This window comes from Macaca thibetana, chromosome 11 (genome assembly GCF_024542745.1).
Source record: "Macaca thibetana thibetana isolate TM-01 chromosome 11, ASM2454274v1, whole genome shotgun sequence".
Lineage (NCBI taxonomy): Eukaryota > Metazoa > Chordata > Mammalia > Primates > Cercopithecidae > Macaca > Macaca thibetana.
In genome coordinates, this window is record NC_065588.1 from 66,777,705 (window position 1) to 66,793,077 (window position 15,373).

Here is a 15,373-nt window from a genome sequence, read left to right on the forward strand (position 1 = left end):
AGCAGGCAAGAATTAATGGTAACATAACAAGAGCCAAGAAAAAGAGCAAACCAAGCCTGTTTTTCAGCACGTTCTTCCAAATAGGATCAGAACAGGTGTTGCTGGAGGCCAACTTGGTTTGGAGTCACTTTAGATCCACACATGTGTTTAGCATGCATGGAATTCTGGCATTAAATAAGAACACAGGACTCCATGATATGAACTGGAGTCCCCAGGTGACTTGGGGATCTCAGGTGGCAGCCTTGTTTACAGAAGCACAGATCGGGACAGATGAAAGTCAACGTGGGAGCAGCTCTGACTGACTGAGTGCTGCTTCTCCCCCTCAGAGGTAGGGCCCCTTTCCTGTGAGAAGACAGGCTCGAAAATTTGAAGTGAAAATGGATCCTATTCCAGCTGAGGTGGACTGCACGGGATGGAAGGCAAAGGAATTTCAGGAGATTAAGACAGCAATTTTAAGAGGAGAAGGGATCATTGGAACTGATCTTTTTTATGTACAAAAAGAAAATATTTTTGGAAGCAGTTACATGTGGGGTGTGGTAAGAGGGAAGTGGGGTTCGGGGGGTAAAGACAGGATAAGCAATGTAGGCTGAGTGTTCTACTAAATACATTGCAGGTTTAATGTCATGCAAATGTGACTGAAGTCCTGTGAGGTATATATTACTATTTCCAGTTTACAGGCACATGTTTAGCTTCCTTGCTATGTATAGTGATAACAACTGTGGAAACTTGATTGAATGCTAATTACATACCAGGCATTTCACACAGGTCATACCTTTTCATCCTTACAATAACAATAGAAAATATATACTACTATTACTCCAATTTTCCAAATGAGAAAACTCATGGAGGCAGGGAGAAGAACAGTAACTTGCTCAAGGTCGTACAACCAAAAAATGGTAGAAGCCGAGATGTAAACTCAGGCAGGCAATCTTTTTCCAGAGCCCAGAATGTTAACCGCCATGATGAACTGCTTCGAGAATTTACATGCTAACAGAAAGGGAAAATAAGAAAGAAACAAACAAACGTAGTAGAAAACAAAGAGGGAAGATACCAAACGTAGTAGAAAACAAAGAGGGAAGATACACTTACAAAGACTTAGAGGCTACTGTTTAAAAGGAGGCAAGAACATTATGGATGGGAAGGGAAAAATTAATCCGGACAGGGAAATTTGAATTTCTTTTTTTTAGAGATAAGAGAAACTTCACAGATAATTTAAATAATAATAAAGATGATAATAACATAATAAACATTTATTGAGGGCTTCCTATGTGCCAGACCCTATTCCAAGTGCTTTATATAAATTATCTCATTTTTCAGAATAATCTTCTTGTCTTTTTTATTGAAATCCCAGGACATAGTACATAGTGCTCAAAGCATATTTGTTGGAAAAGAAATCTTGAAAGGTAATTATATGGCCTGGCATAGTGGCTTATACCTACAATCCCAGCATTTTGGGAGGCCAAGATGTGAGGATTGTATGAGTCCAGGAGTTCAAGACTGGCCTGGGCAACATGGCAAAACCCCGTCTCTACAAAAAATACAAAAATCAGCCGAGTGTGGCACATGCTTGTAGTCCCAGGAGGTCGAGGCTACAGTGGGCCATGATCACGCCACTGCACTGCAGCTTGGGCAACACAGCGAGGCTGTCTCCAGGAAAAAAAGAAAGGTTAGTGTATAATTTTATCTTTTTAAGAAAACTCTAGGTCATAGGGCTAAAGCTCAAAGGACTCAATGCCTGTGTCCCTCTTTGTTTTATTACTTCACAGCATTTATTTCTGTCTGAAATTATCTTGGTACATTTTGCTTGTTTATTATCTTTTTCTGCTAGCATATAAATTCTCAGAGAGCAGAAAATCCTTGTTTAATGCTGTATTTGCAGCATCTAGACCAATGCCTAAGGCATATGAGGTGATGAGTAAACATTTGCTGTTTGTTGTTTGTTTTTAGAGACAGGGTCTCACTTTGTTGCTCAGGCTGGTCGCAAACTCCTGAACTCAAGGGATCCTCCTGCTTCGGCCTGCCAAAGTGCTGGCATTACAGGCGAGAGCCACCACACCTAGCCAACAACTCTTGTTCCACTGTAGTACACTGAATTACTGAGCAGAGACGCCTGCTGCTTATCGTTTTGTGCCTTCTCTGAAGCAGCATCTGTTCAGTTTCTCCACCACTAACTCAACCGTCCATTTACCCAGGCAGGCTTAGTTGTGGATCAAGGAAGAAGAGAAGTTTCCTGTTTATCTTGTTTTCAAAAGGAACAGAGGTTATAACAAAGGTGATCAAACCGTATCTCTATAAAATGACTCTTCCGTCTCACCCTCATAAGGATGGCTACTATCCAAAAAAGCAAAGCAGAAAATAAAGTGTCAGTGAAGATGTGGAGAAACTGGAACCCTCGTGTGTTGTTGGTGGGAATGTAAAATGGTGCAGCCACTGCAGAAAACACTATGATGGTTTCCTCAAAAAACTAAAAATAGAATTCCATATGAGCCGCCAATCCCACTTTTTGGGTGTATACTCAAAAGAACTGAAAACGGGGTCTTGAACAGATATTTGCATACCCATGTTCATAGCAGCCATATTCACAATAGTCAAAATATGGACGCAACTCAAGCGTTCATCAATGGATGAATGGATAAACAAAATATGTGACCTAAAATGGAATATTACTCAGCCTTAAAAAGGAAGGAAATTCTGACACATGCTACAACATAGATGAACCTTGAGAATATTATGCTAAGTGAAATAAGCCAGCCACAAACAGAGAAATACTGTATGACTCCACTTACATAAAAGGTGCCTAGAGCGTTTAAACTTACAGAGACAGAAAATAGAATGGCAGTTACCAGTTGGGCTGAGGGAGGAATGGGGAGTTTTTTAAATGGGTACTGAGTTTTTCAGCATGAAAAGAACTCCAGAGATTGGTTGTACAACAATGTGAATGTACTTAACCCTAATAAATTGTCCACTTACAAATGGTTAGGATGATAAATTTTGCCATGTGTATTTTGTCACAATTTAATAAAAACATTAAAAAATAACTTTGGGGGCCAGATGCAGTGGCTCTCAACTATAATCCCAGCACTTTGGGAGGCCAGGGAAGGAGGATCCCTTGAGCCCAGCCATTCTAGACCAACCTGGGCAACACAGTGAGACCTTGTCTCTATAAAAAAAATTAGCCATGTGTGGTGGCGCTCGCCTATAGTCCCACCTACTTAGGGGGATGAGGTAGGAGGACCACATGAGCCCAGGAATTCTAGGCTGTAGTGAGCCATAATCACACCACTGCACTACAGCTTGGGTGACAAAGTGAGACCCTGTCTCAGAAAAATAATAAATAAATAACTAACTTCAGGCCAGGCATGGTGGCTCATGCCTGTAATCTCAGCACTTTGGGAAGCCCAAGTGGGAGAGTCGCTTGCAGTCAAGAGTTCAAGAACAACCTGAGTAATATAACAAGACCCCATCTCCACAAAAAACTAAAAAAATTAGCCAGGCGTGGCACACACCTGTAGACCTAGCTACATGTGGGGGCTGAGGTGCAAGGATTGCTTGAGCCCAGGAATTTGAGGCTGCAGGGAGCTGAGATTGCACCACTGCACTCCGGCCTGGGTGACAGATCAAGACCTTGTCTCAAAAAAGAGAGAAAAAAAGGCTTTTTAATATAATGCATATACTTAAGCATTTTACAAGTATCTCTATAGAGATACAGGACCTTGGAGCCTGGGATGTTTATGTGTGAAGTCAGGCTGATGAGATCAGGCTGTGAATGACAACAGTGCTCTGACGGCAAGCCTCTGTGACACTCACCTATCCATACGAAGCTGACAGACAATGCTTAGTGCATCCACAACTCCTTCTTCTTTCAACTGTCGACAGCCAATGGATGTAGCAATAAAACACCCCGTTCTACCTATTCCTGCACTGAAAAGAAAAGAAAAGAAAATTAAAAAGTGGAGGAAAATGACAAAGATAAGAAACATTCTTTTACAAGGGTACTTTTAAATCTGAAGCCAGAGTTAAAAGTAGTATTCATGTATTGAGTATTATAAACCTGGCCCTGTGCTAAGTCCTTAAAATATATTTTTACATTTAATTATAAGTAGTAGGATGAGAGGGGTGGAGGGAAGTGATGAGTGGGGGGGGACAGTAAAAAGGCATTATAATTGTTCTAGAAAAAATAAAAAATAATTAATGTCTGCACTTAGGCAAGATACAGGCAGTAGAAAGGAGGGGGAAGATTTAGACACATCACCAGTGTGAATCTGGAGGACTGGAGCTGAAGAGAGAGAAAAGCAAAAAGTCAAAGATGACTAGGCTTGGAGAGAAAGAATGGTGATGCCCTGAGGCCAAAGCGCATCCTAGAATAGGGTGAATTTGAAGGAGGCAGGGAAGGGGAGTTTGATCTTGGACATACTGATGTTGAGAAGTCTAGTGAATAATTGAGCAATTGAAGACTGGATTCATTTTAGGAGAGGGTACAGCTAGAGGCACATATTTCCAAGAGATTTGTATAGACATAATAATTGAACAGAAATACTGCCTGTCCTGTTGGGTTTATACATTCAACTGCCTTAGATCATATGTCCATAAAATCAACCTCACAAGCACACGTGCTCTCTCTGTCTCTGTCTGCAGTTTTAACCGCTAACAGTCTCTGTGTAAAAGATTCTTTCTTTTTTTTTTTTTTTTTTTTTTTTTTTTTTTTTTTTTTTGAGACGGAGTCTCGCTGTGTCTCCCAGGCTGGAGTGCAGTGGTGTGATCTCGGCTCACTGCAAGCTCCGCCTCCCGGGTTCACGCCATTCTCCCGCCTCAGCCTCCCAAGTAGCTGAGACTACAGGCGCCCGCCACCACGCCCGGCTAGTTTTTTTGTATTTTTAGTAGAGACGGGGTTTCACCATGTTAGCCAGGATAGTCTCGATCTCCTGACCTCGTGATCCACCCGCCTCGGCCTCCCAAAGTGCTGGGATTACAGGCTTGAGCCACCGCGCCCGGCCAGATTCTTTCAAATCTACATCTAGACTCCCTAAATTTCCTAAACTCTAGATTGTCATTCCATCTCCTTCTTACTATTTTGGACTTGCTTCAGTTCAATGTGTCTAAATTCAATGTATCTGAAACAGAATTAATTATCTTTTCCCTCAATGGCATTACCAGTCAGCCACAAGTTTTCCAGCCTAGAAATCTTGGAACCATCTTTTACATCTCTCCCCTTCTCACCTCCCACATCCAACCTGTTACCACTTCTTCTACTTTCCATCTCTGCTGAGCCTGTGGGATTCATGCTTTCCTTTCTATAGACTGTACTCACGTTTTCAACATCTCCTTTTATCATGATTAGCAGTGATCTCATTATAGTTTCCAAGTCTCAAGTCTTTTCCTGGACAAATTCGCACAGCTGCTAGGTTCATCTTTCTGAAATAGGGACTTAATTATATCATTCCCTACTCAAAACCTGTAGATGGCTCCATTAATTGTAGCATAATGTCTAACCTCCCTACCATGGTATTCATGACCTTGCAAAATCTGAATGTGACTAACTTTCAAGCCTTTTGTACTTTGCTGTCTTCCTTCCCACGTGCCATGATTTTCACTTACATAAATTGTTTGCAAAACAGCTTTTGGTTTTCCAATTTTTCTGTGTTAATAATGTTTTCTTGGTCAGAAATGCCCTCCCTCCTTTTAAAACTACAACATTGATTGTTTCAAAAGGCTCAGTTCAGCATTATTCTAGTTTTTGGAAGTTTTCTTCGGCTCCCATGGTTGGAAATAATTGCTCCCCTCTTGGCACTCAAATAGCACCTATTTCTCACATTTGGCACTTGTTTCCTGTCAAACGTGAGTGCAGAGGAATTCAGAGGAGTGGCTCCCTTTTAGTTGAAATTTCCACAGAAAGTTCATTTCATTGAAGAAATAGCATTGGAACTGTGCCCCATGAATGGCAGGTATTTAGGCTGTCATAATTGAGGAGAATATTCTAGGTGCGACAACGATATATAACGAAAGAAGGAAAGAATTAATGAGAAACAGCAAATATGATTTGCAACAATAAGTAGAATAGCTTGTCTTGAAGAGGAGGTTATTTTAGTGGAACTGTGGGAAATAAAGATAGAAAGGTACCCTGCGATCTTATATGGAAGTCTAAGAGGCTTGAAATTCATCCGTTTTTTTTAAAATAAGAATTTGATGAAGACTGTAAGCTTTCACTCTTCAGAAAAATTCACATAACTTTACATACTCAAATGTGTTCAAATAATTTCAAGAAGTCCACTGACTTCTGCGGTTTATGCATAGGTTCAAGGTTAGGGACTTTTGCTCTAGTTTTTTTGTTGTTTGTTTTTATGACAGAGTCTAGGTCTGTTGCCCAGGTTGCTGAAATACGCTGGCAGGATCTTGACTCACTATAACCTCTGCCTCCTCAGTTCAAGCGATTCTCCTGCCTCCGCCTCCCAAGTAGCTGGGAGTACAGGCACATGCCACTACGCCTGGCTAATTTTTGTATTTTTAGTAGAGAGGGGATTTCATCATATTGGCCAGGCTGGTCTTGAACTCCTGACCTCAAGTGATCTGCCCGCCTCGGCCTCCCAAAGTGCTGGGATTACAAGCGTGAGCTACCGCATCTGGCCCATTGACAAACTTTGAGCAGAGACTCCATGTAAGGTAAGACGGAGAAGGGCACAGGTAGACAATGGTGGCGGTGAGAGCATGGGGGAGTGTGGTGTGTGTGTGCATTTTACCAGCTACTTCTAAAATACATGGATGAGGTCAGAAGGGCTTAAACTATGGTGGCTGGACAGGAAATGGTGATTATGGGAGAAGCTTTGAAGGGAAAGCCCATCTAGTGACTGATTAGATACTGAGGTTGGAGTTAAAAGAAGGGCCAGAGATAACCGTCAACATGGGATGCTGAGTGACTGGAAAAAAGATAGTCTCATTCTCAGAAATAGTAATCAGAAGGGGAGCTGGTTTTATAGGGGAAGTGACTAGTTCATTTTAGATATCCTGAGTGTTTAATGACTTTGGGTGGGGGACAGTTCCAGCCCTAAAGCGTAGTGAGTTAGGCTGTTTTTTTGTTTTTGTTTTTTTGGCTCCAAGTTAAGTTTAGGATAAAGCCAGTGTTATCTACCTTCGGATAAACAGACACATATTAAACTTTACTCTTAATTAAACCACACAATCTCAAAAATGGAGGCTAAAATTATACTCTAAAATAATATATTTATTAAATATATCATCAAAAGCTAACTTAAGAGACCTATGCGGTTAAACAAAGCAACACAAATTATTTTGAGAAAGCATGAAGAATAAATGGCTGGCTGGGCTTGGTAGCTCACACTTGTAATCCCAGCACTTTGGGAGGCCAAGGCAGGTGGATCACGTTTGAAGTCAGGAGTTCGAGACCAGCCTGGCCAGCATGGTGAAATCCCCGTCTCTACTAAAAATACAAAAATTAGCCTGGCATGGTGGCGCACGTCTGTAATTCCAGCTACTTCAGAGGCTGAGGTGGGAGGATCTCTTGAGCACAGGAGGTCGAGGCTGCAGTGAGCCAAGATTGTGCCACTGCACTCCAGCCTGGGCAATGGAGTGAGACTCTGTCTCAAAATAAATAAATAAATAGTTGTTCATATAAATTACTTTAAAAACACTCGCTTCAGTTTGGTTACATTAAAAGGAAAACAAGGGGAGGGAGGTATCAGTTCTAGGAGGAGAGCTTTGAACTAGAAATTAGGGACGGGAACCAGCACAGACCCTGCTGCTGTTGTTGGCCTGGCCTCTAGAGCTCCGTGTTCTGGTCACAGCACTTTGTTTTCCTTTGGTGAACTACCATTTGCTCAATTCTCATTTCATAAATTTATTTCAACCTGTTTTTCTGGAGATAACTCTTAAAATAATTGACTGGTTTTCACCAAACTTGAAATAGTAATAAATGTTACCAAGATACAAACCAAGCAGAGTTCACTTGTCATTTGAAACAACAAAAAAGTCACTGATAACTTCAAAGAATGCATCTTAATTCCTAGTGTGTACAAGACTGATGAGACTAAATGAATCAATATAAGTTTCAAAGCAGATAACTGCTGAATAAGGTCTCCTGTTCACTGAGCCACTTATTTCGAACTTGTATTTCGCCTACTGTGTAATTGTTGTTTGCCAAAAATGACCTAAAAGCATGACCTCACTTCTGTCAGCATAATCTTGATTAAGACTCAAATATAAGGGACTTAACCAGTTTCAATAAATATTTAATTTGCCAACAAAGTCACATCCAGGAAGCAAAACCCACTTGTACCTGCTCTATGACTTTACAAAGAATGGGCCATTGCTTAGACAGAAAGGACCATTCACATCTTACCTGCAGTGGACAACCACAGGCCCTCGGCCCTGGGAAGCAAGTCTGTCTTCTTCCACATCCAGCATGAGCTGTAGGAGGGGCTGGGCACTGTCTGGAGTCTTGTGATCAGGCCATGAGGTGTACCAGTAATGCTTCACATGTTGGGTGTGGCTTCCTTGCTGAAAATAGCAACAGCCACCAAATGCCTCATTCACTTGTGGAACTAAAAGTCATCCAAACCACAATACTGAATGCCTTTTTATCACCCCCATCTTGCTGGCAATTTATTTCTAGGTGGGAAAAACATTTAGAAGATTTTTGAAGAGTGCCCTTTTACTTTGAGAAGACTTTACTGTCAGTATTCAGTTCACAAAGTGAGAAAGTCTTACCTTTGCTGAGATTTATATCTCTACCTATAGCTATAATATAGATCATAAATGTAACATATGCTAAACGTATATTTATAATTTGTTATAAAAAACAAGATGGTAGGTAAAAACGTAGTCAAGAAAGAATGAGATATATTTTGTTTCCTGCTCTATGAGCATTCCTGACAAGTTGTTATAAACATATTAATCAATAGAATACTTAATTTCCTATCAGTCATGGTAATACTTCTACACTCATCCCAAACTCCAGTATTTAATAGAGTGAGGAATCACAGCAATAAAGAAGCTACATGAGATCCCTCTATTGGAAACACTTTGGGCGAGGGCCCACACACATCATCTCGAAACCCAGCACGGGTGAGGGTGCGGCATGAACCCGGCACTCCAGAACATGTGTTGAAAAACAGGTTTTGGTAAATGCCTTATTTCACACTTCCCAATAAAAGCCATCACTGTAGCTCTGCCCCTGTTTTCTTCCTCTTTGTGATGATTCTGTCTCAGCAGTGAGGTTGCAGATAAGATCGAAATTTTGGGGTAATTATTCTCCAGAAGCAAAAATAATACCATGGCAACATTTTTCAGCATCTGCTGCCCATGAGTTAAATAAGATAGTTTTCCTATGACATAATCTCGTCTGGGGAAAGTCCCTATAAAGTACTGTAACTCCATGCTTCTGAAGATCTCATCAACACTTCAGGCTTGTCTTGCTTCCCACTGCCACCCACAACTGCAGATTTTCTCTTTCACAGCTTCCAGGCCTTACTTAAAGCTGCTTAGACCAAAATGACGCTAAAAAAATCATGGTAAAATCTCCAGCACAGCCTTTAGTTAAAAACTTTCAAAAGGTTAAATCAGAGATATTTTATTAATGCAAATTAGAGGATCACAACACCCTACATAATGAATTTTCTTAATGTCTACTTACATTGATTTAATTATACTGCATATTAATAGTAGTTGACAAAAAATACATGAGGGAATGATTATAGTTTCTCTTTGATTTTAACATTAATGTGCTTAAATTGCATTTGTAGTACTTGTTAAGATAAAAAATTTCAAAGTAGAAATGTAATCCTCCAACATCATCTACTTTGTAGATGGCTATAGCTGTATAATCTTACCTTTAAGACAAGGTTTCGAATGGTGTAGTTATCACATTCATTTACACTGATAACCAGAACCTCAACTTTCCCATATATCCCTCTCTTTTCCGGCCAGTATAGCACACACTTCTGGAGGAGGGGAAAGAGAATACAGCAAATGTTAATGGCTTTTATTGGCCTTGGAGTACTTTTCATTCAAGCATCTCAAGAGTTTTATATCATTAATTTTAAAATATCAAATTTCAATTTTTATAGTTTTGTAAATATACTAAAACCATTGAATTTTAAATCTTAAACAGCTAGATTTTATGGTATGTAAATTATACCTCAACAGTTTTTTTTAAAGTATCAATTTTATATGTGCCTATTAAACACTGTCACTGCTGACTCCATACAAAAAATAAAGGCCCAATTACCCAAAACTCCTCAGAGAAATTAGGAACTAATTAAGAACTAAGTTAAGAAATTTAAGAATTAAGAAATTAAGATCCAAATATTAGAATTTATCATGTGCTGACTAGAAATAAAAAGAATGTTTTCCCACAATAATTGAGGAAAGTTACATTTTCCTGCTTCAACAAACTGATGTCTAATGAGAATAGATGGCATACAACCAAGTTTCCCTTATATGTAAGGCAGATGTAATGATCATTAATATAACTATGGTATTATATTTTCCCAGAACAACAGTTTTTTTCACTTTTATGGAACTAATTTACAAAAATTATGTTAAAAATATTTTTATAACAGGTCGTCCTGAGGAGCTTTAAAAGAGTGATAATAATTATACTGCAAGCAAGGCAACATAGCATGGTGGTTAAGGTGCAGGCTTTGAACTCAGAGCCTGGGTCCAAATTTTGGTTCTACCATTCATTACCTGTGAATCCACGAACAAGATACTTGGCCCCTTTGGTTATAGTTTCTTTATTATTGGCTATCTGGAAAGTACTTAGGATAAAGCCAGGCACCGAATAAGCACTTAAAACATGCTACTATTATTGTTGCTATTTTAAAACTACTGGGTGATAGATTTTTGGCTCAAAGTGATTAGATCTTCATGCATTAAATATTATTTTGGTATTATTATAGCCAATCTTATTAAATAAAAATTGCAAAATGAGATTCAAGCATACGTATAAATCTCATATTATTTTGCTTTTTAAACAACTGCAAAATAATTGAATTTTCATGATAAAGAATGTAAAATGACAAATGTTGATGTTTTATTTTGAGTGCTCTTAGAAGCAATGTTAATTTTACAAATGTTTAAATAGCACTTATTTTCTCCCAACCATACACACATTTACAAAGAAATTCTTTCATTTGTTGCCTTCAATCAGGACCTTTTAATACCCAGGACACTTGTTTCTTCACATCTTTGTCAAAGGCATATGAATACACTTGATAAAAATTTAAATACTTACAGATTTAAAAGAGCAGCAAAAGACTCACAAAATTACAGAACAAAGGAAAAGACACATAAAGTATCAGAAACACACCTCCAGGCCTCTATTATGCTAAGTACCACTACTCTACAAGCTAGCACAGCGAAGGAAGTCACTTCACCTAGCAGAATCTGTTTCTTTCATCCATTACAATAAAAACACATCTACATCCTCTACATTTTGACCCTTTTTCCAAATGAAGTCAATTGTTTCAGCTTTATTTACCTGCCACCCAAGACTCTCAGGCTATCAGACCAAAAGACTTACTCTGACTGACTTAATGTTAACATTAAGAGAAGAAGCCTTTTTAAAGTAGAGCAACTCATTTCTCTCGAAATCTATGAGTTGCCAAGTGTTTAAAATTTTCCCGCTTTGTTAAAGGTAATCATACTAACCAATTTGCCTGGTTTCTTTCAATGAAGCATCAATTATTTCGCTGTAAGACCCGAGCTATCGTGTATCTTAAAACCCATGCCTCCCAATGAGTCCAAGAAGAATGACAAAGAATCTTGAAAAAGGTATTGAACAAAGAAAGAGGCATTCATTCAGTAGTCCAGCAGTCTGGCGTACGTGCCCCATTGTCCACGATCAGACCTGAGCAGCAGGCCCCTCTTTAGGAAGGTGGCTCTCAAAACCACTAAGAAAAGCTGCAAGGCAGGAGCTTGCCGCCTGCACCCTGACTCTTAATACTTGAACAGGTTTCTGCACCTACTTGATAAATGGAAATGCTGCTCGCTTCTCTCCCAAGCTTGCCAGGGCCCTCTTGAATGTTTTTCTTGACTCATTACCAAAAAAGCAATTGGCAGTCAGCTCCCAGTAGACAATGCAATGTGACTTGTTCATTCAAACAACCCTTAATTAGCATCCTATCTCCTTTCTGAGATACAATAGCTTATTTTTACACACTGAATATATTTTTCCCCCATTTAGATGACAGTAGAAAAAGAGACCAGATAAGTGTGGGTACTTTTGAATATGAGGTGGGGGAGAGCTGCAAATGCAGTCGTTTCTAAGAGTACAAGTTCACGTTCAAATTATTTTCCCGCACAGCTTTTTAGGGTTTCTTTATTGTGGTGCTAACAATGAGATAAGAGAGGCAGAAAAGGCAAGGAAGAAAAATGCTGTCTTACAGATAATACTGTGAAACCACACTAATTGTAGGTAATTCAAAATAGCATGCTATTTAGCAGAATATGCCCCCAAATCATCACTATTCTTTTGCTAACTAGGCTTACCCTTTCAGTAAAATTATCTATTAATTCTAAGAATCCATAATTTGGAAGAAAAAAAACAGGTTTCCAGAGGACCGTGTCTCTTGTGCAAGCAAGTTATTATCAAACCCTGACTGAAAAGATTCTGGACATTAACCAGTTCTTTGTAATTGGTGGTTTATAGCAAAAGCAGGATGTAACACAAAGCAATGCAAATTCTTTGGGTTTTTTTTTGTTGTTGTTTTTTTGTTGTTGTTGTTGTTTTTGTGATGGAGTCCCATTCTGTCACTCAGGTTGGAGTGCAGTGGCACAATGTCAGCTTACTGCAACCTCCACCTCCCGGGTTCAAGCAATTCTCCTGCCTCAGCCTCCCAAGTAACTGGGATTACAGGTGTGCACCACCATGCCTGGCTAATTTTTGTATTTTTAGTAGAGACGGGGTTTCACCATGTTGGCCAGGCTGGTCTTGAACGCCTGACCTCAGGTGATCTGCACACCTCGGCCTTCCAAAGTGCTGGGATTACAGGCGTGAGCCACTGTGCCTGGTCACAAGCTCACATTTTTATGATACTTTTTTCTTCCCTTGATTCTCCTTCTGGCCCCCACCAAGTGAGGGCTATTTGAGGAGGAGGTCTAGCTAGTTGTTTAGTTGCCAGAAAAAAAAATCTATTTTTAAGTTATTTTCCTTTTAGTTTCTGTATATTTAAATATCAGAGATATTGCTCTATAAGCTAAAGATCTGTATCACCACACAGAATGTGGCTCTAAGTAAATAAAATCTTCACACTTAGCTTCATTTGGGTTGAGAGGGATAGAATGGGTCATGAGAGGGATAGAATGGGTCAGATTGTCTAAAATTATTATTACCATAGCTACTTTTATTCCTGGTACTCCGGTGGAATATTACTGACATAGGCTCAGAGATTTAAGTACCTTCACCAACATCGTATCATTTAGCCCCTTCCACAATCCTTTGAAGTAGGTAGGGTGGGTAGCAGGTATTATTATTATTTACATTATTTTTCAGCTGAGGACATGAAGGCTCAGGTGTTTTGGTAGGGGAAAATTGCCTTGCAGGGCTAGAATTTTCCAAGAAAATATCACTTTATGAATGAAACTTTCCATCTTTGATTTCCACACTGACTCTTAACCAACCCTACTTAACCACAGCATTGACCAATGACCTCCGTTCCCTCTGTCAAATATGTTGACGCACATGCAACCTTGCATAGTCTTGGTTCACTCTCTTACTGAGCTCGATACTTTCATTACCATCTTTTGATCTCTATGTTCCTCAAGTTGTTTTTATACCAAAACCCCTTTATGGCAGGTGTACTCATTATTGAAGTCCAGTAACTTAATTACATATTATAGAAATCAATAAAATATGTGGGTTAAAAGAGAAAAAACTTTTATGAGATAATTGTATAAATTGAATAAGTTTTTCACTGGTGAAAAAAGTAAACCAGTAAAGAAAACTACAGTCAAATCAGGGACATGTGAGACAATGATAGAAGTTTGTCTCTAAGTTAAAAAAATCTAAATAGAAAGCTGCATTTATATTGTTTCATAGGCTTTTCTATTTTCTCTTTCATTTTAAATAAACTAAAATGGAAAATTTTGATAATATATAAATGATGTGATTGACATAAACTATATGATCTAGAACTCCATCTTCAGACCAACACTCATAAAAGACTGAACCCCATAATAAACAAACACATTTGAATATGAACAAATGTACACGTTTTAAGACAAATTTTTTTTTAATGATTCTCACATGGACCGTTTTCGATTAACTGCGTTTTTTTAATTTTTTGAGACGGAGTCTTGCTCTGTTGCCCAGGCTAGAGTGCAGTAACATGATCTCCGTTCACTGCAAGCTCCACCTTCCGTGTTCATGCCATTCTCTTGCCTCAGCCTCCTGAGTAGCTGGGACTACAGGTGCCTGCCACCACGCCAGGCTAGTTTTTGTATTTTTAAGTAGAGATGGAGTTTTACCGTGTTAGCCAGGATGATCTTGATCTCCTGACGTTGTGATCCTCCCGCCTCCGCCTCCCAAAGTGCTGGGATTACAGGCGTGAGCCACCGTGCCCAGCTGATTAACTGTGTTAAACAAGAGGGCTTCTAGCTATAGTTGAAAGTAAAGCAGGCTAATGCAGTTTGAATATAACGTTGTGGATTAAACATTAAGGTGCAAAGTTAGATTTGGAATATAAGCATGCCTGGAAGGACAGAAGAGTAATTTTGTTCGGGTGCAATCAGCGTCTGAATTTCTAGCCACCCTTAATTGCTTGGGTAGCATAACCATCAAACTCCTGGTCACCCATGAAATGAAATTAGGCTGCCTGCCACTACTGGACAGTGGTGGTCAGGTTGCCTCTCCACCAACACGATGGCCCTAAGTCAGAGGCTAAGTGGCCTTGGTCATGCTTGTGGTGGCTTTGGTCTCTTTGCTCCCGGTTGAATGGATTTGTGTTTCATAAGCAACATCCTGCATGAGATCCTAATTTATCTTGTGACTCCAATGTATGCTCATGAATACAGTTGTCCAGTCACAGCATTCATAATATCTAATTCTGATCCTCTAAAGGAAAGCTGAATACCAAAAAGGGACTCTCTTCCACTTGCTTGCTAGGTTGGACTCCCACAATAATACCTTCTCTGACCTTGTTTGAATAGACACTCTGGTTATGGGACTTGGTTTGCTCTTTTTCATTCATTAATTCAAAGTATGAATCCTTTAGTCTACTCCACAGTGACCTGCAAATTGAGGATGACTTCCCCATCATAATCCTAGTCCACACTTTCAAATTGTCCACTAGTTTAAATAAACAGATTCAACATTTTTAAAGAACCTGATCAAAACGTGTTGCCTATCTCCTCTTCCTAAAGA

The 15,373-nt window shown here is 39.4% G+C and overlaps 1 protein-coding gene across 3 annotated transcripts in view; it reads right to left on the minus strand.

Annotated features, from left to right (window-relative positions):
* Window positions 1-15,373, minus strand: part of PTPRR (protein tyrosine phosphatase receptor type R) — a 279,496-nt gene that overhangs the window by 14,786 nt on the left and 249,337 nt on the right. For all 3 annotated transcript variants that reach the window (XM_050746581.1, XM_050746582.1, XM_050746583.1), the window contains 3 exons: window positions 9,840-9,950; window positions 8,351-8,508; window positions 3,808-3,921 (listed from right to left, as the gene is read on the minus strand). In XM_050746581.1, the coding sequence (XP_050602538.1) occupies window positions 3,808-3,921; window positions 8,351-8,508; window positions 9,840-9,950 (383 nt within the window). The remainder of the gene's footprint in view (window positions 1-3,807; window positions 3,922-8,350; window positions 8,509-9,839; window positions 9,951-15,373) is intronic.